This window comes from Macaca thibetana, chromosome 16, assembly GCF_024542745.1.
Source record: "Macaca thibetana thibetana isolate TM-01 chromosome 16, ASM2454274v1, whole genome shotgun sequence".
Classification (NCBI taxonomy): domain Eukaryota; kingdom Metazoa; phylum Chordata; class Mammalia; order Primates; family Cercopithecidae; genus Macaca; species Macaca thibetana.
This window is the reverse complement of record NC_065593.1, coordinates 11700120-11724160: the sequence shown is the minus strand read 5'-3', so window position 1 is coordinate 11724160 and position 24041 is coordinate 11700120. Positions and strand designations below refer to the sequence as shown.

General features: G+C 46.3%; 3 protein-coding genes across 8 annotated transcripts in view; 2 read left to right on the top strand and 1 right to left on the bottom strand.

Moving 5' to 3' along the window:
• The window catches only part of CFAP52 (cilia and flagella associated protein 52), a 71302-nt gene extending 59116 nt beyond the window's left edge, over positions 1–12186 (top strand). The window contains exons 10-14 of the mRNA XM_050765319.1: positions 660–805; positions 3549–3700; positions 7344–7446; positions 10446–10557; positions 11752–12186. Coding sequence (XP_050621276.1) covers positions 660–805; positions 3549–3700; positions 7344–7446; positions 10446–10557; positions 11752–11927 — 689 coding nt within the window. The 3' untranslated portion in view covers positions 11928–12186. The remainder of the gene's footprint in view (positions 1–659; positions 806–3548; positions 3701–7343; positions 7447–10445; positions 10558–11751) is intronic.
• STX8 (syntaxin 8) overlaps positions 1–24041 on the bottom strand; it is a 691269-nt gene that overhangs the window by 388874 nt on the left and 278354 nt on the right. The gene's annotated exons all lie outside the window — the stretch shown is intronic.
• The window catches only part of USP43 (ubiquitin specific peptidase 43), an 87181-nt gene continuing 77492 nt past the window's right edge, over positions 14353–24041 (top strand). For both annotated transcript variants that reach the window (XM_050765247.1, XM_050765245.1), the window contains exon 1: positions 14353–14856. In XM_050765247.1, coding sequence (XP_050621204.1) covers positions 14353–14856 — 504 coding nt within the window. The remainder of the gene's footprint in view (positions 14857–24041) is intronic.

The window sequence follows — 24041 nt, the reverse complement described above, 5'->3', positions numbered from 1 at the left end:
GATGGTGGTGCGTTGGATGAAGGAGGTACCGCTGGAGCTGTTGAGAGGTGGTCAGGTTTGAATGTTTTTTAACAGTAGAGCTGGTGGAACTTGCTGATGGATTGGATGTTGGATTGAGTTGGGTAGGTGGAATTGAGGGTAATCAAGGAAGACTCAGGCTGTTGGCTTAGGCAACTGGCTGGGTGGTGGCAACTTTTACTGAGATGGGAAAGATAGTGGAAGGCGGAGGAGGAGCATTCCATTGAAAGATTGGGGTAGGTGGGGGTAGGTGGGATGACAACAATTATTTGGAAATGTTCAATTATATATCTCAGGCACAGTATCATCTAGCTAGTTGGGTGTACAAGTCTTGCGGTTTGTGGGAGAGGTGGGAGTGGGCCTCCCTCATTTCCCCTCTCCCCATCCTCCCTCACTTGGCATGGGATGCACCTATAGGTAGGTTTAGCCAAGACAAACCACTCCTTTCCCTCAGCCAGGTGTGACCAGTGTGGGGTATGAGGGGAAAGGGGCCTATGATGACCACCATTCAGTTGAGCTGGTCTCTTCCCTCTACCACAGCGCCGCTTGCCAGGCCTGCCTCTCCTTAGTGAGGCCAGCAGCCTGCGGAGAGAGGGTGCGTGCACTGATCCTGCCTGCCTTTTGTTTCCCTTTCATGCCAGCATGGAACGACGGTAAAATCCGAGCCTTCGCCCCAGAGACAGGCCGACTGATGTATGTCATTAACAGTGCTCACAGGATCGGCGTCACCGCCATCGCCACCACCAGTGACTGTAAAAGGGTCATCAGTGGCGGTGGGGAAGGGGAGGTATTGAAAGCAGAAACTGGAAAAAGTAACGCTGTATTTAGAACAACTGCCTTATAGGAAGCCATCTATTTGCTTTTAAAAATACACACTTGTGCTAGGATTCAAGCAGGATCAAATTAACATTCTGATGAGATCTGAAAATATGTCATAAATAAAAGTTCTAATATTATAAATATATACCTTTTTTTTTTTTTTTTTTGAAATGGAGTCTCACTCTGTCACCCAGTCTGGAGAGTGCAGTGGCTCAATCTTGGCTCATTACAACCTCCTCCTTCCGGGTTCAAGCAATTCTCCTGCCTCAGCCTCCTGAGTAGCTGGGATTACAGGCGCCCGCCATCACACTCAGCTAATTTTTGTATTTTTACTGGAGATGGGGTTTCACCATTTTGGCCAGACTGGTCTCAAACTCTTGACCTCAGGTGATCCACCTGCCTTGGCCTCCCAAAGTGCTGGGATTACAGGTATGAGCCACCACACCCTGCCTATAAATATATATATTTGTGCACAGAATATACATTTGTGTACAGAAAGGACATATACAATACAGACATGAAAGTGTTCTGTGTGGACTAGAGTTAATGAATTCACGTGGGTGTTTTGCCAGTGTTTTGACTTGCTTGCTCTCTTCCTCCAAGAATCGTAGTTGTATAAATTGTCTTCATCTTATCTTTCAAAGCAGGTGATGGTTTTAACATCAATTCTTTTTTTTGTTTGTTTTGTTTTGTTTTTTGAGACAGTCTCGCTCTGTTGCCCAGGCTGGAGTACAGTGGCGCGATCTCGGCTCACTGCAACCTCCACCTCCCAGGTTCACATCATTCTCCTGCCTCAGCCTCCTAAGTAGCTGGGACTACAGGTGCCCGCCACCATGCCCGGCTAATTTTTTTGTAGTATTTTTAGTAGAGACGGGGTTTCACCATGTTAACCAGGATGGTCTCGATCTCCTGACCTTGTGATCTGCCCACCTTGGCCTCCCAGAGTGCTGGGATTACAGGCGTGAGCCACTGCACCCGGCCTAGCATCAATTCTTTAATACACCCAGATGTTTTGACCATTATTTTTAAACGATCACGCTCAGCTTTTTCTTTCCATTATTTTGAGGAGGCTGTAACACTTTTTACTTGCACATTTTTCTCTGAATCTCTCCTCCTCTGTGCCCCAGATTCTTTCCTACCCCAAAGTCTTCCCTTTTTCTTTGAGATGTTTTCTTTTCCTTTTCTTAATCCCCTGTCATAGGATGAACAGAATAGTTTGTGCTCATCTTATTTTTCATAAATCCAACATAGTCATTATAAGAAGGTGTAAGCGTCTGACTACTATGTTTTCTGGTATAGTTGTGACATATCCTTTGTCCATTAAAAGAATACTGGCCAGGAGTGGTGGCTCATGCCTGTAATCTCAGCACTTTGGGTGGCCGAGGCAGGTGGATCACCTGAGGTCAGGAGTTTGAGACCAGCCCGGCCAACATGGCCAAACGCTGTCTCTACTAAAAATACAAAAATTAGGCCGGGCGCGGTGAGTCGGAGGCTGCAGTGAGCCAAGATCACACCATTGCACTCCAGCCTGGGTGACAAAGCGAGACTTTGTCTCAAAAAAAAAAAAAAAAAAAAAAATCAGCCAGGTGTGGTGGTGCATTCTTGTAGTCCCAGCTACCTGGGAGGCTGAGACAGGAGAATTGCTTGAATCCAGGAGGCGGAGGTTGCAGTGAGCCGAGATCACGCCATTGCACTCTAGCCTGGGAGATGGAGCAAGACTCCATCTCAAAAAATAAAAAAAAAATAAATAAAGGAATACTATACTAACTAAACAACTTTCCTTTTACCTATCCCTTTTATTAAAGCATCATATTGATGATTTTAAATTTTGTGTGTAGGTAGTTGTATTACCTATGAATTTTACTCCAGGATGATATACAGGCATTTGGAAATATTTGTGATATAAAATAGGTATTGGATTCAGTCAAGTTGGGAACCATTGCTTTTAAATGATCAAAATTGAACAACTGATCATGAAAGTTTAAATATGGCTCTGGGTACCCACAAAATTTCCCAATGGTACCAGAAATTTGAGAGCAGTGATCAGCAGAAGTGAACAGACATTATTTCACTCGGTTTGGTGTTGGCCCTTGCATTATCAACTTGCATAGCAGGTGTCTGATTAAATTTCTCAGCCTGTATGTACAAGCAGGTACAGGATTGTTAGTAGCATTTTTCAAGCCCTGTTGAAGATGATCACATCTTATACATGAATATTCCTGTCCTTCAACTTAGCATTCCCACCCCACCCAACCGAGACGAAGACAGGGAATTTAAAAAAACACAAATCGGGCCGGGTGCTATGGCTCACGCATGTAATCCCATCACTTTGGGAGGCTGAGACGGGCAGATCACAAGGTCAGGAAATCGAGACCATTTTGACTAACATGGTGAAACTCCGTCTCTACAAAAAATACAAAAAAATTAGCCGGGCGTGGTGGCGGGCACCTGTAGTCCCACCTACTCAGGAGGCTGAGGCAGGAGAATGGCGTGAACCTGGGAGGCGGAGCTTGCAGTGAGCCGAGATCATGCCACTGCACTCCAGCCTGGGCGACAGAGCGAGACTCCACCTCAAAAAAAAAAAAAAAAAAACCAAAAAACCACACACACATAAATCAAGCATAGCAAAGGTGAAAAAGCTCTTGGACCCTTTTCCTATCCCTTCAGAAGTCCCAAGTATGTATCAAGATCCTGTGTTCTGTGGCTTTCAGGTGAGGGTATGGCAGATAGGCTGTCAGACCCAGAAGCTGGAGGAGGCCCTGAAGGAACACAAGTCCTCAGTCTCCTGCATTAGGGTGAAGAGGAACAACGAGGAGTGTGTCACCGCCAGCAACGATGGGACTTGTATCATTTGGGACCTTGTGTAGGTACCTTGATGGGGAGGATGCAGTGCTACCTCCAAAATCCAATCATGCCAACAGTTTATTGAACATGAGAGAAGATTCAAATGAAGCGTAGAAATCTTATTTTTTTTTTTTAATTTTTTTTTTTTTTTTTTGAGACAGAGTCTCGCTATGTTGCCCAGGCTGGAGTGCAGTGGCCGGATCTCAGTTCACTGCAAGCTCGGCCTCCCGGGTTTACGCCATTCTCCTGCCTCAGCCTCCCGAGTAGCTGGGACTACAGGCGCCCGCCACCTCGCCCGGCTAGTTTTTTTTGTATTTTTTAGTAGAGACGAGGTTTCACCGGGTTAGCCAGGATGGTCTCGATCTGCTGACCTCGTGATCCGCCTGTCTCGGCCTCCCAAAGTGCTGGGATTACAGGCTTGAGCCACCGCGCCCGGCCAGAAATCTTATTGAAGGCAACACAGTAAAGGGATGTTCATCAGAAGCCGTTCATGACTGTCCATGGTTTATCGATGCTGGTGGGAAGGGTTAAAATTTCCAGGAAGAACTGAATGTTAGAAGTTTCTGGTGAGGCCGGGCGCGGTGGCTCAAGCCTGTAATCCCAGCACTTTGGGAGGCCGAGACGGGTGGATCACGAGGTCAGGAGATCGAGACCATCCTGGTGAACATGGTGAAACCCCGTCTCTACTAAAAAATACAAAAAACTAGCAGGGCGAGGTGGCGGCGCCTGTAGTCCCAGCTACTCGGGAGGCTGAGGCAGGAGAATGGCATGAACCCGGGAGGCGGAGCTTGCAGTGAGCTGAGATCCGGCCACTGCAACTCCAGCCCGGGAGACAGAGCGAGACTCCGTCTCAAAAAAAAAAAAAAAAAAAGAAGAAGTTTCTGGTGAGATAGGGAAATAGCTTTCTGTGTCCACACGGTGAAGCATGGTTTGACTTAACACGAATTCAACCCTAAGTGTCCCAAATGAAAGGTGGCAAGAAAAATAACGAATGTAAGGCCGGGCACGGTGGCTCCTGCCTGTAATCCCAGCACTTTGGGAGGCTGAGGAGGGCGGATCACTGAGGTCAGGAGTTTGAGACCAGCCTGGCCAATGTGGTGAAACCCCTTCTCTACTAAACATACAAAAATTAGCTGGGCGTGGTGGTGTGTGCCTGTAATCCTAGCTACTTGGGAGGCTGAGGCAGGAGAATGGCTTGAACCCAGGAGGCGGAGGTTGCAGTGAACTGAGATCACGCCATTGCACTCTGGCCTGGGCAACAAGAGTGAAACTCTGTCTCAAAAGAAAGAAAAAGAAAGAAAGAAAGAAAAAAGAAAAATAACTAATGCAGGCAGTGCCTCTTATCATTCCAGTCAGTTAGATGAAGCCCAGCATGAACTCCCCATGGAGGGGAGGGATGCTGGTGGGACATACATTTGCCTTTCTCCTCGGTTGGCCACATTCCCAGGGACCTCTTATGCCCTGAGCATATCACACCCCCATAGAATGACTAACTTCAAACTAACTAGACCGAAGCATATGAACTTTATTGTAGGAGTAACTCAAAGGATTTTTGAAAAGTGGCTTTTTGAATTTTTGACTATAAGCACTTTTGCTGTGTTTTTATTTTAGAATCAGACCCTATTCCTCCAACCCCTCTCCCCACCCACCTATCACCCCTCTACCACTCCTACGAGGCACTGCCTTTATATCACTGCATAAGAGAGACGAGGATAAGTGCAAAGATGGGAGGAAGGAGGTATGCATGACAAAGAATATGAGATACACTTGATGGGAATGAGAACTCACTGTGTACTTAACACATTAAAAAAACACAAAGCACTGCCGAGCACGGTGGCTCATGCCTGTAATCCCAGCACTTTGGGAGGCTGAGGTGGGAGGATCACGAGGTCGGGAGTTTGAGACCAGCCTGACCAATATGGTGAAACCCCATCTCTACTGAAAATACAAAAAATAGCCGGGCGTGGTAGTGCATGCCTGTAATCCCAGCTACTCAGGAGGCTGAGGCAGGAGAATCGCTTGAACCCGGGAGGCAGAGGTTGCAGCGAGCTGAGATCATGCCACCGCATTCCAGCCTGGGCAACAGAATGAGACTTCGTCTTAAAAAAGCAAGCAAACAAACAAACAAAAAGCCCCCACAAAGCAAGCTTTTGTCTTCTAGCCCTGTGTGTCTCCTGGGGATCTTGTTAAACACGTAGATTTTGATTCAATAAATTTAATGTGATACCTGAGATTCCGCATTTCTGAGAAGCTCCCAACTGAGGGCACTGGTTCAAGGACCACACTTGTAGGAAGTGTTAGGCTATATACCTGACCTTCCTCCCGGGAAAATATAGAACTAGAAGGACGTGTCTCAACTTATTTCTATGGATGGTTTGTGACTGCCTCAAATCCTTAAAGCTGTTCTGCTGTGTAGCAGGAATTCTCGTGCCAAAATCTTTAAAAATGCTCAGCTCAGATACCAGGTTTGAAAACTTCCATAATGAGAAGCAACTGTGCAGAAGGTGCATTTTTTAGCCAGGAAAGCCTGGCCTGTGAGATGGCCACCCACCACATTGTCTATGGAAGGAGAAGCGATATTTACATAGTTCTTGGTACAGTATCTAAGGCAGGGGTTCCATTATGCACATAAAAATCAACTGAAATGCTGGTTTAAAATGCAGATCTTGGCCAGGCGTGGTGCAGTGGCATGATCTTGGCTCACTGCAGCCCCTGCCTCCTGGGTTCAAGTGATTCTCCTGCCTCAGCCTCCCGAGTAGCCGGGATTACAGGCATCCGCCACTATGCCTGGCTAATTTTTTGTAGTTTTAGTAGAGAGGGGGTTTCACCATGTTGGCCAGGCTGACCTCGATCTCCTGACCTCAGGTGATCTGCCTGCCTTGACCTCCCACAGGTGCTGGGATTACAGGCGTGAGCCACTGCACTCGGCCCATAATACCCATTTTTAAAATACCCTTCCCAGGCCGGGCTCTCTTCAGCTGCAGGAGGCCAGCTCCCTCTTGGGGGCACCCTGGGCGGGATGGGGGGTGTCTTGGGAGGGACTTCTTACCATAGGCAGACAAGGGTTGAGCGTGCCAGCTTTTGCGACATCCCCACGTGACAGGCTTGTGTTTTCTGAGGGTTATGCATGATCTGGTATGTCCAAAGCTGTGTACAAATGTGTACGTGACATCTTGCTACAGCTTTTATTTGTGAATTAAAGATACATCGATGGTGAAAACATAAATAAAATAAAATACCTCTCCCCACATCCTGCTTCTCAGACTGTAAGGAGCTCCACTTCCAAATGGTGGCCTCAAGAATCAAGTACATTGTGTGGGAGGCGGCAGTTTGGCTCTGAGTTCAGCCTCTTCTGCTTCTTTTTCACTAGAACTTAAGGGTTCTCGTTGAGTTCTGTGCTCTGTCTTTAGGAGAGGGCCCTTCCCGTTGTCCTCTGGTGGTCAATGATAGGTCAACGAGAGTACATAGAAGTAGAGAGGAGAGGGGTGACCTGAAGTCTGTTTTGAAGAAATACAGGCCCCACCATGCCGGGCAGCACGAGATGTTTGGCACAGAGATACACCAACCCAAATCCCAGCTTGCACCAAATCCAGCCTGAATAGTGAATACATTTCCTAGGGAAGAGAAAGTCGACTTTCGCAGCTTTTGAATCTACTTTCCAGGCGTCTCAGGAGGAATCAGATGATACTAGCCAACACCTTATTCCAGTGTGTGTGCTATCACCCCGAGGAGTTCCAGATCATCACCAGCGGAACAGACAGAAAGGTAAGTCCTCCCAGCGAGAGCTGAGATCTTTCCAGTGCAAGAGAGAAGCAGTGAGGCGTTGTGGTGGAGGCTGCAGGCTCTGAAGTCAAACCATCTTGGTTCCAATGGTGTCTGTCATCAATCAGCCATGTCACTTTGGAAAGGCCATATCACCTTCCAGTGTCTTCACTTCCCTGCCTGTTAAGTGGAAATGGTACCACTAACCTCACAGAGTGAGGATTAAAGTCATGCTCACCTGTGGGGCTTATAGCAGGGGGCCTGGCACATAGTAGGTAGTCAATAGATTGGTTTTTATTATTAGGGAATTTCTAGACTGGAGTAGAATTGCTGTGCCCAAACCGGTTATTACTTTGACTAAATTCAAACAGAAAGGCAATAGAGCTCCTCATCTCTCAGCACTGTACTTCATCAATACACTAAAAATCCACACACGGAGTCAAACGTGGTGGCTCACGCCTGTAATTCCAGCGCAGCGCTTTGTGAGGCCGAGGCGGGCAGATCACCTGAGGTCAGGAGTTCGAGACTAGCCTAGCCAACATGGTGAAACCACATCTCTACAAAACATTAGTAGAGCGTGGTGGAGGGCGCCTGTAATCCCAGCTACTCAAGAGGCTGAGGCATGAGAATTGCTTGAACCTGGGAAGCAGAGGTTGCAGTGAGCCAAGATTGCACCACTGCACTTCAGCCTGGGTGAGAGAGCAAGACTCTGTCTAAAAAAAAAAATTCTACATATGGTATAGATTTCCCAGTTAAAGAGGAAGGTGAAGGTTCATGCTTCTGTTTGGGGGAATGTTCACCCTTGGAGCAAGCAAGGGGTCCCTGCTGTCATGAACCTTACTTCCCTAATTTATTTTGGGCAGGAGGGGATGGAATTGGCTAATACACACATGAACCAATCCGTGAGTGGACGATGAGTAACAAGTGAACAAGACATGAGATGGTGAGAGGACTGAGAAAGGAGATAGAACAGGTGATATGATACTGGTGGGCTGGGGGAAGCTCCTTCAGCTAGGGTAGTGGGTGAAGGCCTCCTTAAGGAACAGCCTCTGAGCTGAGGCCTGAATTACAGAAAGACCCACCCAATGCCAAGACCTCAGGGAAGGGCATCTCTGGCAGAGGACACTCCGGTAAGATGGAGCCCTACTAGGGCTGCCCAGAAGAGTATCAGTTTGGCTTCTTTGGCTGGGAAGGCAGGCAGTCAAGTTCCAAGTACTTCTGTGGGTGTGATTCCTGAGAAACATGGGCTCTGGCATGGTTTTCTATCTCTTTAGGCGTTTACTATGAAACCAGAATTTTTTTGTTAACATGATCAAGCATCAACAGACATTAAAAGCAAAAGACAAAAATTAAAAAGAAATAGTATGCACAATGTCTAGCTAGATTCAGAGGAATACAGACTCCTGGCATAGTGACTGGTGACTGGAACACAGCACGTTTCCAACATGAAGCAATGAGAAATGAATGAAATGCACATGCAAGTTTGCACTCCTGATTCCTGGTCAAGCACTCTTTTTGTTTTGTTTTTTTTCTTTTCTTTTTTTTCTTCAACCTTATTTTAAGTTCATGCTCAGGATGTACAGGTTTGTTCCACAGGTAAACATGTGCCATGGTGGTTTGCTGCAAAGATCATCCCATCACCTCGGTATTAAACCCTGCATGCATTAGCTATTCTTCCTGATGCTCTTCCTCTCCCCAACCACCCCCCGACAGGTGCCCAGAGCGTGTTGTTTACCCCCATGGGTCCATGTGTTTTCATTGTTCAGCTTCCACTTGTAAGTGAGAACAGGTGGTGTTTGGTTTTCTGCTCCTGCATTAGTTTGCTGGGGATAATGGCTTCCAACTCCATCCATGTCCCTGCAAAAGGACGTGATCTTGTCCCTTTTTATGGCTGCATAGTATTCCGTGGCATATATGTGCCACATTTTCTTAAGTTTATTCTGTTTTTTTTTTTTTTTTGAGACAGAGTCTCACTTTGCCGCCCAGGCTGGAGTGCAGTGGCACAATCTTGGCTCCCTGCAACTTCCTGCAACCTCCACCTCCTGGGTGCAAGTGATTCTCATGCCTCACCCTCTCAAGTAGCTGGCACTACAGGTGTGTGCCACCACATCTAGCTAATCTTTGTATTTTTAGTACAGATGGGGTGTCCTCATATTGCCTAGGCTGGTCTCGTATTCCTGACCTCAAGCAAAGGGCCCAACTCAGCTTCTCAAAGTGCTGGGATTACAGATGTGAGCTGCTGGACCCGGCTGGCTGTATCATATTTTCCTTATGCAGTCTATCATTGATGGGCATTTCGGTTGATTCCCTGTCTTTGCTATCATAAATAGAAGCTTTCTTTCCTGAGAAGGAAATTTAAATTTTGAATAGATTGTGCATTCACAAAGTTCAAGGTACAAAGGCAGTATATTCAGGAAAAAAATTACCCTCGTTTAGGCACCTTGTCTCTCCACCCCTAAGGTAGTTCTGCTCCCCAACAGGGAACCAAGGTTACCAGTTCCTCTTTAAACTCCACCCTGTGGAATATCTCAGTGCTTTGGAGCAGAAGGGAAAGTTGGGAATAAGGGTGGGGTGAGGAAGAGGGAGGGCCCAGTCTCTAGAACTCTAGGGAGTGGGGAGTGCTCATCCCCCAGTGGGAAGGAAGAAAATGCTTTTCCTCTCTCTAGGCCTGAAGCTTAGCTGTGGATGCAGAGGCTGTTCTTTCTGTTACAGCTTGCTTCAGGCTCAATCTGCTTAGTCTTATCAAAAGCCCTTTCTGCCTTAATCCAGGTTTATCAGCACATCAACATCTCTTTAAATAGAATGCAAATTTAAAACCAATACTAAAAATATTAAAATGGTTTTGCCACCCCCTGCTGTAGTCTATTTATAATTTCAGCCAGTATCATCCCGTGGTGTATTTTTGCTCCCTTCTATATAAAGTAGAGCCATCTTTTGTTAGCGTGTGCATGGATGACTCTCCGGAGCTGAGTCCTGCTTAATGCTTCTTTCCTGAATTCCAGATTGCTTACTGGGAAGTATTTGATGGGACAGTAATCAGAGAATTGGAAGGTTCCCTGTCTGGGTCGATAAATGGCATGGATATCACACAGGAAGGGGTGCACTTTGTCACAGGTTAGTCCTGGGATAGGAAAAAGCCAAGCCTGGCTTATTTAGACGAGGACCTAGAAGGAACTCCCAGGCCAGAGGGAATCGGAAAAGATCACAAAAGTGTCTCAAGGCAACTTGGTTAGAATCAGACTGCAACCAATACAGCAGCCAATGTAGCGGAGAAAGAAAAATCCAGAAGTCACATTTCAATGAGGGGAAACATTTGCACAAGAGCCTTAAGGGCGCAAATAAAGGCTAAGACGTAGGTTGCTAGGCTTGCTTTTTGTGGTAGGCATTGATAATAGAAATGCGGCCTTTAAATGGCCTGGGCTGTCCAGCATCCTTCTGAAGTCTTAAACGTGTCTGTTAATTCCACTTTATTATTGCATGATGCGATGCCCCCCCCCCACCAAAACAAATGAATTAGCCATTATTTCAAAGAGGCATTTACCGCCCAAACACGCCGATTGGAACATCATTATCATTTCCTGCCAAGCTCTTTGATTCATCAGGATATTAACAAATAAATGCGGCCGGGCACGGTGGCTCATGCCTGTAATCCCAGCACTTTGGGGGGCCGAGGCAGGTGGATCACCTGGGGTCAGGAGTTCGAGACCAGCCTGGCCAACGTGGTGAAACCCCGTCTCTACTAAAAATACGAAAATTAGCTGGGCATGGTGGTGTGCACCTATAATCCCAGCTACTCAGGAGGCTGAGACAGGAGAATGGCTTGAGCCCAGGAGGCGGAGGCTGCAGTGAACTGAGATCACGCCACTCCACTCCAGCCCGGGCGACAGAGACTCCGTCTCAAAAAATTAAATAAATAAATAAATAAATAAATAAATAAATGCACTAAATGAATTGTTTCACAAATACATTGACTATAAGGCAGGTATCAAACTAGACATAGTGTAATCCCAATCACATATATAATGTATATGTATACCAGTATACTCACAGATAAAAGACTGGAAGGAACCAAGTCAACATTTTACTAGTGGTTATTTCTGGGTAGTGGGATGAAATGTGCTTTTACCTCTCTGTATTTCCCCCTCCCCTTCAAACTTACCGCAACAGATAGATTTTTATAATCAAGTAAAAGTGTTATTACAAAGATAGGTACACGGGGACCGTGTGGAAAACGATCCAGTTATTTGAAATCAGGGTTGTTTCTCTCTTGTATTGCAGCAATGCCATATCCGTGTTTATCTTTTTCAGGTGGAAATGACCATCTGGTCAAAGTTTGGGATTATAATGAGGGTGAAGTGACTCACGTTGGGGTGGGACACAGTGGCAACATCACACGCATCCGCATAAGTCCAGGAAATCAATATATCGTTAGCGTAAGTGCCGACGGGGCCATTTTGCGATGGAAGTACCCATACACCTCTTGAAACTGATGACATGTCTCTGAGCCTCGGAATTGCACACAGTCCTGTTGAAGACCGATTTTAGATAACTCCAACACTCGTCTTCATTTCTCACAGCTCTGTTTTTGTTCTTGAGTCCAAACTTTTTTTTCTTTATAGAATGCATTTTGTATTCCTACATTGTATATTAAAATTGAAATATGTTCAAGAATAATTTGTGCAGACTCTAATTAGAACTTCTTACATTTTGAATAAATTCTCAGTTGTCGGTTTTCTGTTATAATTTGTTGTCTGCAACTCTGCAAAACCCACAGACCTTCCTCCTGATCTGTGCACAGACAGCATTGCTATTGTCCTGTAAAAATAAGGCAAAGCGAATTGCCTTCTTAATTGTCATTTCATTGGTCAAGCTATACGGGACTAGCCTCAGATTTAAATCCAGATCTTGGGCAGGCTTCTTAAAAATTCTCTGAGCCACAATTTTCTCTTTTGTCAAGCAAGAGTAAGTTCCTGCTCAAAAGGTTATTGTGAGAATTAAGTGACGAATGTACTAAAGCACGGGCAGAATTCCTGACAGGGTAGAGAGTGAAACATGCATGCTTTCTCAAAGAAAATGTGTGGTGTTGGGATCTCAGGACAATTACCAAAGAAAGATGAAATTTCAGAGATGCTTTATTGGAGTTGGCCATTACATCTTTCTTCCGTGCTTTCCACCAGAAGGGTGATGAAATGGACCTTATGTCCTTGTGTATTAATCACCCAACCGGGTATCTTTTTCCAGAGAGGGGTAAATAATGGCATTTTCCAGAACACAAGTCTCCGATTCACAGTACAGTCTGATGTTTTAAGCATGTTATTTATTCTTTAATGCTGCTTTTTTTGCATGAGGTAACTGCTGCAACCCGGTTTGAAAGATCAAGACTTTTTTTTTTTTTGGAGACGGAGTTTAGCTCTTGTGGCCCGACTGGAGTGCAATGGCGCGATCTCCGCTCACTGAATCAAGCGATTCTCCTGCTTCAGCCTCCTAAGTAGCTGGGATTACAGGCATGCGCCACCACACCCGGCTAATTTTTGTATTTTTGGTAGAGACGTGGTTTCACCATGTTGGCAAGGCTGGTCTAAAACTCCTGACGTCAGGTGATCTGCCCATCTCGGCCTCCCAAGGTGCTGCTGGGATTACAGGTGTAAGCCACCAAGTCCGGCCAGGATCAAGAATATTTAATAAATGATTATCACTTATTAAACAACAAGTAACATTTCAGGGCGTTAGAATACTGCGTCTCACATGGTGCTGATCTCTTTCTGAGCTAGAAATTGACCAGAAACTCATTTTGCAAGATCTTGCCAGATTAATTATAAACCTGACAGTTGCATGGGATCAAGAGGGGGCGGGGGGCCCAGGGTTACCCAGGGAATCAAGGGCGGGACAAGGCCAAACTAATTCTGATTGGGCAATCATTCAGCAAGGATAGTGCGTTGAGTGAACCAGAAACCGCGTAGGGGGCGCGCCTGAGAGCTTGAAAACTTCCTGGTAAGCAAATACTGAGGTTGGAAAGGGCCTGAACCCGGCAGTCCAGAGATCCAGGTCGAGTTCCGGTTTCCCTGCTTACAGGTCGGGCGGCCTCCCTACGTTGCGATAACCCCTCTGAGCCCCCTTCCTTGCCGATTAAAGCAAGGATGATCAAGTTTCACAAGTGTTTGGAAAATGATTCTAACCCAATCTGTGGTGTAAAAAAAGCAAACCACAACCACTCGGGGGCTTTTTTTTTTTTTTTTTTTTTTTTTTTTTTTACAGGGCAACACGTGGCTCCCAGTTCGGGTCCTGAGTGGGCGGGTGCAGGCACAGGCTCTGCCTCCCCTAAAAGGGCAGACGGTCTGAAAGGGGGTGGCGACACCTGTCCGCACACACCTGAGCCTGCGGAGGAACCAGCGGTGCACAAAAGCGCTCCCCACCCCCACACAGCACCCAGCGCGCGCCTCTCACCACGCCCGAGGCTGTGCTCTGGAGATGCCTGCCTTGCCCTTTTCTTCCTGCAGTAGCCAGGCCTTTGCCATTTACTGGGCGCTTTCAGAATGTTCATTCCTCCATAATTTCCACTGCTCGAAGGCTGCTCGAGGAACAGCAGCAGAGGCGAAACCCAGGTCTGTCGGTTTACGAGGTAAGGAAGGGTGGGGAACCCGACCACGACGACTCCCAGTCAGCGCCGCGGGGGCGGCACCAGGCAGGGGTAGGGGTGGCCCTGCGCTGCCCTGCAGGGGGCTGGTCGTGCGGCCGGATTCCCGCGCGGGGCGGGGCTGCCCCGCCCTTGGCTCCGCCTCCGCCCCGTCCCCGCACACCTGGCCCGCAGGTAGCCGGCACCAGGCGCCTTAGCGAAGCTGTAGGGCCTGCTGGCCGCTCGTCCGCCTCGGGCCCGGGGGCTCCGAGCCTGGAGCTGCGCCGGCGGCAGCCATGGACCCGGGCCCTGGGGACGCGGCAGGAGGGGGACCGCCCGCGCCCCGGCCCCGCCGCCGCCGCTCCCTGCGCCGCCTGTTCAGCCGCTTCCTGCTGGCACTGGGCAGCCGCTCCCGCCCCGGGGACTCGCCGCCCCGGCCCCAGCCGGGATATTGCGATGGCGACGGTGAGGGGGGCTTCGCCTGCGCCCCGGGCCCGGCTCCAGCGGCCCCCGGGAGCCCCGGGGAGGAGCGCCCGCCCGGACCCCAGCCCCAGCTCCAGCTCCCCGCCGGCGATGGGGCGCGGCCGCCGGGCGCTCAGGGCTTGAAGAACCACGGCAACACCTGTTTCATGAACGCCGTGGTGCAGTGTCTCAGCAACACCGACCTGCTGGCTGAGTTCCTGGCGCTGGGGCGCTACCGGGCGGCGCCAGGCCGCGCCGAGGTCACCGAGCAGCTGGCGGCGCTGGTGCGCGCGCTCTGGACTCGCGAATACACGCCCCAACTTTCCGCGGAGTTCAAGGTAGGCAGCGCTGCGCCGGCGGCCGCCCTGGCCCCCTGGTTTCGCCTCTTGAAAAGTGTGTGCACGATCAGGAAGGGGTTTTCTTGGGGCCTTCTTTAGATGCCATTGACCAGTTCAGCCCCGGATTACCGGCTTTGTTTTGAGTCGATGTGTTACGCTGTCGCTTGCTTATGTTTTCTTTATAAATGAATTCTCCTAGGTATTTTGAGAGGGAGTGGGGTGAGCTGGCAGATTGAAGGGTAATCAGAGTTTTTGGATTCAACAAGCATTTGTTGAAGTATTGAAGGCTTGAGGGCCGGACAGTGTTCTAACGCCCGCTCTAGAGCTTCCAGTCTAGAATGATGTGGGGTGGGGAATGGGACGTTGAAAGCCCAAGGCCTCAGGGGAAGGAGGTGATGCTTGCGTTGAGATCTGAATGATGAGAAGGATGCGGTCAGGGCAAGCTCTAGGACTGATGCAGGCAGGGGGAACAGCAAGTACAATTGCCATAGACCCAAAGGAGCTGAGTACTGGGGATATGGAAAGAAAACCAGTGGCGTTGGAGATTAGGAGGCAGATGAGTTTCGCCAGATCATGTAAGACGTAGGAGGCAACGGTAAAGAGTTTGGATTTTATTCCAAGCCCGGTGGAATCTGACAACCTGCAGGCCAGGTACCGTGCTGAGTGCCCAGCAAAGGCAGCGAGCGTGCTATTTTGGAGATAGCATCCTTTTGTTTAAGGCGCATTCAATCCCCTACAATGTATGAGCACGGGCTTGCATTTTATTGTCTGCTAGATCACGGTCTACTTACTCGGGATGCTGCAGGGTCTTGAGGCGTTGTAAATTGTTTGTATCACATCACCCGGGGTTAAAGCGGGGTGTTTGTTTGGGGTCCCAGTTGAATTAAAGGGTTCCTGATAATTGATGCACATGGTTTACTTCCTGAAAAAAAAAAAAAAAAAAGAAAGAAACCCGCAGCTCTGGGCAGAGAACTGAAGCTCCCTACAGACTAGTGATTGTTCTTGGAGGAGGGGGAAACCTGTCAGTGTTCATTCCACAAGCATCACCGCTCTTGAGTTTCAGCCTGAGAAAGCAGTGTTTGCCATGTGACCCGTGAGATGCCAACCCCCACCTTCCTCCCTCCTGCCTCCATTAGCGAAGCACTGTTCTGCAGCAGCCGGTGGGACAAATGGTTGTCACTAAATGTCTCTTTTTGGTGATATTTGCTTTTTAAGAAAGAGGCAGTGTGGTATAGTGGTTAAGAGCAAGGTCTCTGGAGTTTTGTGACCTTGAGCAGGTTACCAGATGTTTCTGTGCTGCAACTTTCTTCATCTTTAATATAGAACCATAGTGGTACCTACCTTGTTATGGGGTTGTTGTATTAAGTGAGTTCGAATGTAGAGCACAGTGCCAGCCTCATGGGAAATGTTCGTTATTCTATCATGACACCTTCTCACCTGCAGAAACCTAGAGGAGGGAGGGAGGTAATCTTTATGTACATTTTCTCGTGCTAGATGCATTTCCATCCAGTTACCACAGCAATGGGAGAGGCTGCAGTAGTTTGAAAAAACTCGGAATTGGCCGGGCGCGGTGGCTCACGCCTGTAATCCCAGCACTTTGGGAGGCCGAGGTGGGCGGATCACGAGGTCAGGAGATTGAGACCATCCTGGCTAACACGGTGAAACCCCGTCTGTACTAAAAATACAAAAAAAAAAAAAAAAATATATATATATATATATATATATATATATATAGCCGGGCGTGGTGGTGGGCGCCTGTAGTCCCAGCTACTTGGGAGGCTGAGGCAGGAGAATGGCGTGAACCAGCGAGGCGGAGCTTGCAGTGAGCCGAGATTGCGCCACTGCACTCCAGCCTGGGCGACAGAGCCATACTCTGTCTCAAAAAAAAAAAAAAAAAAAAAACTCCGAAATGAGTAGCCCTCAGTGACTCACCAGGATTTCCTATCTCTCTCCTGCTGTCAAATCCCCAGGGTCTGGGAGCTCCCAGTAAGCCTCAGGGAATTGAAGGATAATCAAGTTTGTAATATGTTAATGAGGAAGATACAATCTGGAATTTCCTGGGATTTTTGGGTAGTCGGCTTTGGAGGGAGGAGTGGAGGATCCCAGAATCCAGGCTTATGGATTGAAATCTAGGTGAGCTCTTCTTATTTTACAGATAGGGAAACATTCATTCAACAAATATTTATTGAATGTCCAGAGACTAGACTGGGAATGCATGGAATGCATGATGAGTGATGAGTACAAACCCAGATTCTGGGGCTGCTCTCCAGGGGCTTATGGTCTAGAGGTAGAAATAGATGTTAATGAAATAATCACACAGGAACATGATTGGAACAGAAACATGTTAGAAAGGACAAATGCAAGGTGCTATGATAGTGACAGCAGGAAAATGTGATTTGATTGGGGGAGATCCTGTGGGGTGGGCAGGGAAAGCTTCCCTGGAGAGGTAACCAGCCACTGAGTTGAAATTTGAAGAATTGGGTGTCAATGAAGGGCTTGGGAAGATGGGAGAGTGCATTCCAGGACCTGGGAACTGAAATGGCAACCAGGGAAGGAGGTGGGGCCGAGAGACTTTCTGTTCAATAAATGAATAAAAGCCCACTTGGCTGGGGAGGAAAGGCTGGAGAATTAGTTGCAGACACACCACGTCAGGTTGTGTTAAAGGAGTCTTGTCTTGTCTTTTCCTTTCCTTTCCTTTCCTTTCTCTTTCTCTTTCTCTCTCCCTTCCTTCCTTCCTCTTTCTTTTTCTTTCTCTCTCTCCCTTTCTATTTTTTTCCCACCCACCCTCTCTCCCTTCCTTCCTTCCCTCCCTCCTCTCTCTCTCTGTCTCTCTCTCTCATCCAGGCTGGAGTATAGTGGTGCCATCATAGCTCACTACAGTTTTCAACTCCTGGGCTCAAGTGATCCTCCTACCTCAGCCTCCTGACCAAGATGGTGAAACCCCGTCTCTACTAAAAATACAAAAATTAGCCGGGCATGGTGGCGTGTGCATGTAGTCCCAGCTACTCAGGAGGCTGAGACAGGCAAATTGCTTGAACCTGGGAGGCCGAGGTTGCAGTGAGCCAAGATTGTGCCCCTGTACTCCAGCCTGGGTGACAGAGTGAGACTCCCTTTGAAAAACAGAAAGAAAAGTCCTGTCCGTGGTATTATCTAGAATTCTTTTCTTTTTTTTCTTTTTTAAAATTCTGCATTTTTATTTTACATTCAGTGGGTACGTGTGCAGGTTTGTTATAAGGGTATATTGTGTGATGCTGAGGTTTGAGCTTCTCTTGACCCTGTCACCCAGATAGTAAACACGCTGCCCAATAGGAAGTTTTTCAGCCATTGTCCCCCTGCCTCTCTCCCTCCCTCCTTCCTTTTGGAATCCCCAGGGTCTATTGCTCCCTTCCTTATGTCCATGTGTACGCAAGATTTAGCTCCCATTTATAAGTGAGAACATGCAATATTTGATTTTCTGTGCTTTTCTAATGATGTAATTAAATGTTGCACATTGTAAAAAAAAAAAAAAGTTAAAATGTAAAAAAAAAAAGACATCTGTAATTTTAACCCCTAGAGATAACCATTGTAAATATACTGATATGTTTCAAAGTATAAACAATTGAAAATTTTAGTTTTATATCCTGCTTTTCTCATTTAAGCACTGTTACATTTTCCTAGTCTTAATAATACACAACAATCATTAATAATTGAGTCTTTAACAATTAACATATTATTAAATGAACCAATTCTGTATGGAGAGCTATGGTTATATTAAAAATTTTAGCCACCTGGAATTTATATTAGCTTATGTGCTTACATATCAATTTTAGATCTATGGTGATATACTGGAGATTTTTAAAAACAAGGATGCCTTCTTCATCACTCTTATGTTTTGGAAGTTCTGGACAAAACAGTAAGACATAAAATGGAAATAGAGTTTCCATTTTCCAGTATTACACTGTATTGAAGTTTCTTGTATTTAAATCACTGTCCTTAGCTGTGATTGTTCCCATAAGCTTAATTCCTACAAATGGAATTACATAGTCAAAGCAAAGGTATGGCTGTTTTATTATCTATTTTTACTTTTTAAATCAATTTTATTGAGGTCTAAACTATATATGGTGAAATGCACCCAGTATAAGCATAAAATTTAGGAAGTTTTAACAAATGTGTGAACCTGTGTAGTCACCATCTCAATTTTAAATATTGAGTTGTTGCTGTTGTCGTCGAGATGGAGTTTTGCTCTGCCACCCAGGCTGGAGTGCAGGGGCACTATCTCGGCTCACTGCAACCTCTACTTTCTGGGTTCAGGTGATTCTTCTGCCTCAGCCTCCCAAGTAGCTGGGATTACAGACGTGCACCACCATGCCCGGCTATTTTTTGTATTTTAGTAGACACAGAGTTTCGCCATGTTGACCAGGCTAGTCTCAAACTCCTGACCCCAAGTGATCCGCCTGCCTCAGCCTCCCCAAGTGCTGGGATTACAGGTGTGAGCCACAGCGCCCGGCCAACATACTTACGTTTTTGTGGTGAGAACATTTACGATCTATTCCCGTGGCAATTTTCAAGTATATAATATATTATTATTAACTATAATCACCAGGCTGTTAATAAATCTTCATCCCTTATTATTAATTTATTGAACAAAAAGAAATAGCATATTTTAAAAAATTTTAATAGGTTTTTGGGGAACAGGCAGTATTTGGTTACATGGATAAGTTCTTTAGTGGTGATTTGAGAGATTTTGGTGCACCCATCACCCGAGCAATGGACACTGGACCCAGTGTGCAGTCTTTTAGTCTTCACCCACCTCCTACCCTTCCCCTTGAGTCACCAAAGTTCATTACATTGCTCTTGTGCCTTTGCATCCTAAGAAATAGCATTATCTTCTAAACTTCTAAAAATAGTTTTTTATTTTTATTTCTTTGATTAGGAGCGAGGTGGAAGATTTTTCCATGTTTCCTTACTAGTTGCGAGTCTGCTCTTGGAATCAATCATCTGTTCAATGTTCTTTTTTTTTTTTTTTGAGACAGAGTCTCGCTCTGTCACCCAGGCTGGAGTGCAGCAGTGGTGCAATCTTAGCTCATTGCAACCTCTGCCTCCCAAGTTCAAGCAATTCTCCTGCCTCAGCCTTCTGAGTAGCTGGGACTACAGGCGCGTAGCCACCATGCCTGACTAATTTTTGTATTTTTAGTAGAGACGGGGTTTCACCATGTTGGCCAGGCTGGTCTTGAACTCTTGACCAGTGAGCCACTTTACCCGGCCCATCTGCTCAATGTTCTTATGCATCTCTCTATTCTGCTTTGGTCTCAATGTTTTTATGTTTCTGTAAGTTCCTTAGCTCTTGGCATATTTGCTACAAATATTTCCTCAAAACTGTCTCCTTCTTCCCCCTACCCCAATATTGGAAGATTTAGATTTATTTATATCATACCTTGTGATACATATTTGATTTTATGTACCAGCTTTTCTATGGTTATATTAAACATTTTAGCCATCTGGAATTTATATTCTCTTATGTGCTTAAGCATCCATTTTAGGTCAACAGTGACATAATGGAGACATGGCTTTTTAACAACAAGGATGCCTTCCTCACCACTCTTGTTTTGGAAGTTCTGGACAAAACAGACATAAAATGGAAAGGGAGTAAAAAATATTAAACGGAAAGAAAATTGCTAAAACATGCTAGAAATCCTTATTTTAACTTTATTAGTGTCATTAGTTACATCAGATGGAAGGTAGAAAATCAAAGGAATAACCATTTGGAACATATAAAATTAGATTTTTATTCATAAAACAACCAGAAATATGAAATAACTAGGAATAATTTTAATAAGAAATGTTAAAAATTGTCAATGTTTGGGAAAGAAAACATACACACAGATGGAGTTATGCCATGTTGAAGGAGAGAAATAACCAAATATAGGGCTGGGCACGGTGGCTCATGCCTGTAATCCTAGCACTTTGGGAGGCCGAGATGGGAGGACTGCTTGAGGCCAGGAGTTCAAGACCAGCCTGGTCAACATAGCAGACCTCAGCGAAAAAAAAAAAAAAAAAATGTGGGATAAGTAACCAAATATTGCAGTTCATTCTTCCCAAGCTAATTAACTTTTTGGGAACTGCTTTGTGCAGTTCTAGTTATGTTTCCATAGACTGACTTTTTTTTTTTTTTTTTTGAGATAGAGTCTCGCTCTGTTGCCCAGGCTGGAGTGCAGGGGCATGATCTCGGCTTACTACAGCCTCCACCTCCTGGGTTCAAGTGATTCTCCTGCCTCAGCCTGCTGAGTAGCTGGGACTACAGGCACCCACCACCACATCCAGCTAATTTTTTGTATTTTTAGTGGAGATCGGGTTTCACCTTAGTAGCCTGGATGGTCTTGATCTCCTGACCTTGTGATCCACCCGCCTTGGCCCCCCAAAATGCTGGGATTACAGGCATGAGCCACAACCCCTGGCCTGTTTCCATAGACTTTCTAGGGGAATGACTTCTCTAGTCATCAGGAGGTTATTAAAAATAATTCTGAGAAATACCTGCCAAATACTTTATAACTGGAAAAAGACAAATAAAGAACAATGTTCACTCTTTTTTTTTTTATTTTATTTTTTTTATTTTTTTTTTTTTATTTTGAGACGGAGTCTCGCTCTGTCACCCAGGCTGGAGTGCGGTGGCCAGATCTCAGCTCACTGCAAGCTCCGCCTCCCGGGTTCACGCCATTCTCCTGCCTCAGCCTCCCGAGTAGCTGGGACTATAGGCGCCTGCCACCGCGCCCGGCTAGTTTTTTGTATTTTTTAGTAGAGACGGGGTTTCACCGTGTTAGCCAGGATGGTCTCGATCTCCTGACCTCGTGATCCGCCCGTCTCGGCCTCCCAAAGTGCTGGGATTACAGGCGTGAGCCACCGCGCCCGGCCAACAATGTTCACTTTTAAAAAACTTTGTCATTTACAAATGAAAATAAAACAATTGCTCATGATCCCATTATTCTATGATAACCATTTGCTACTATTTTGCCATGTATTGTCTGGTCTTTTACTTTTCTATCTATAAATATATACATAAAACCATCTCCAATATGTATTTTTGAATTTTTTTCTTCTTATGACCAGATTATTATTTTCTTTATCACTTGTATTTCATCAGTCATAAATTTTAAGGCCATCTGACTGTGTCATAAGTTTTCACCCAGATAACTTTGATGTGTGAAGACATGTCTTCTTGTATCTCCCATTTCCTTTTTTTTTTTTTTTTTTTTTTTTTTTGAGACGGAGTCTCGCTCTGCCGCCCAGGCTGCAGTGCAGTGGCGCGATCTCGGCTCACTGCAAGCTCCGCCTCCCGGGTTCACGCCATTCTCCTGCCTCAGCCTCCTGAGTAGCTGGGACTACAGGCGCCCGCCACCTCGCCCGGCTAGTTTTTTTTTGTATTTTTTAGTAGAGACGGGGTTTCACCGTGTCAGCCAGGATGGTCTCGATCTCCTGACCTCGTGATCCGCCCGTCTCGGCCTCCCAAAGTGCTGGGATTACAGGCTTGAGCCACCGCGCCCGGCCGTATCTCCCATTTCCTAAGGCAAAATCCCCCAAAGTGGAATTGCTGTTTATGGAGAGGGACATGTTTAAGGCCCTATCTTGTCTTGGCTTCTTGAAGTTGTCACCTCCTTTCTGAAAAGGTTGTCAGGTACTATAGCCAGGCTAAGATGAAGAGTGTCAGGCTTAAAGGATCATCATGATTAACTGGAGAGGAATGGATTTCACATGGAAGGAAGAACAAAAGCAAAGGTCTAAGCCAGGTGCGGTGGCTCACTCCTGTAATCCCAGCACTTTGGGAGGCCGAGGTGGGTGGATCACCTGAGATCGGGAGTTCGAGACCAGCCTGGCCAACGTGGTGAAACCCCATCTTTACTAAAAATACAAAAACTAGTCAGGTGTGATGGCGGGCCCTTGTAATCCCAGCTACTTGGGAGGCTGAGGCAGGAGAATCGCTTGAACCCGGGACACAGAGGTAGCAGTGAGCCGAGGTCGTGCCATTGCATTCCAGCCAGGCAACAAGAGCAAAACTCTGTTTCAGAAAAAGAAAGAAAAAAAAAAAAAAAAAAAAGGAAAGGTCTAGACCGTAGAAGTAGGAAAGCATGTTTGGGGCAGCTAGGTGGATTACTTACCTGGAGCTTTGAAACATGGAATGATATGGCTTGGGGCTGAACCAGAGAGGGTTTTTGGACTATTTGGTGGTGAGCAGGAGAGTAAGGAAGGATTTAGAGTCAGAGCATGACACTATTCAGCTGAGCTGTAGGAAAATTGGTCTGGTCTACCATGAAGTCAGTGGGTTGGCAAGGGGTGAACCTAGGGGCTGGGCCCCTCCTTAGGTACATATTATTGTCTGGGTCAGCTACAGGTGGAACTCAACAGTTGGGATGAGACTCTTCTATAGGGGAAGGGTGGAGACATTTGGGAGCCAGCATCCAGACTGCTTGACAGCTGACCGATATGAAGGAGAACCTGAAAGACGACACCTACATTAAAAGGATGAGCTGGTTTTAGAGATTTTGAGTTGGAAGGACCGGCTGCTCACCCCAAAGAGAATGTGTTGGTACAAGAAGATAGGTTTGAGGGTTGTTTGAGGGTAGAGCTGCCAGATGAAAAATATACTATGCCCAGCTGACTTTTAATTGCAGATAAAAAATTAATAACATTGTAGTGTAAATACGTCCCAAATATTGCATGGGACATATTTCTACTAAAAACGTATTCATTGTTTATGTGAAATTCAAATCTAACTGGGCATCTTGTATTTTTATTTGCTAAATCTGGTAGCTCTACTTGGGAATCAACACGCAGAGAAGCCTGGGGGAAGAGTCCAAACTAATGTGATTGGCATAAAGACTCAGAGCCACACTTGGGGAGGCTGAGGCAGGCAGATCACCTGAGGTCAGGAATTCGAGATCAGCCTGGACAACATGGGGAAACCTCATCTGTACTAAAAATACAAACATTAGCTGGGTGTGGTGGCAGGCACCTGTAATCCCAGCTACTTGGGAGGCTGAGGCAGGAGAATCACTTGAACCCGAAGGTGGAGGTTGCAGTGAGCTGAGATCGTGCCATTGCACTCTAGCCTGGGCAACAAGAGTGAAACACTGTCTTAAAAAAAAAAAAAAAAAAAGACTCAAACCCAGCATTTCAGTTAATTAAATCTTGCATTTTTGCTTTGTCTCATCCTA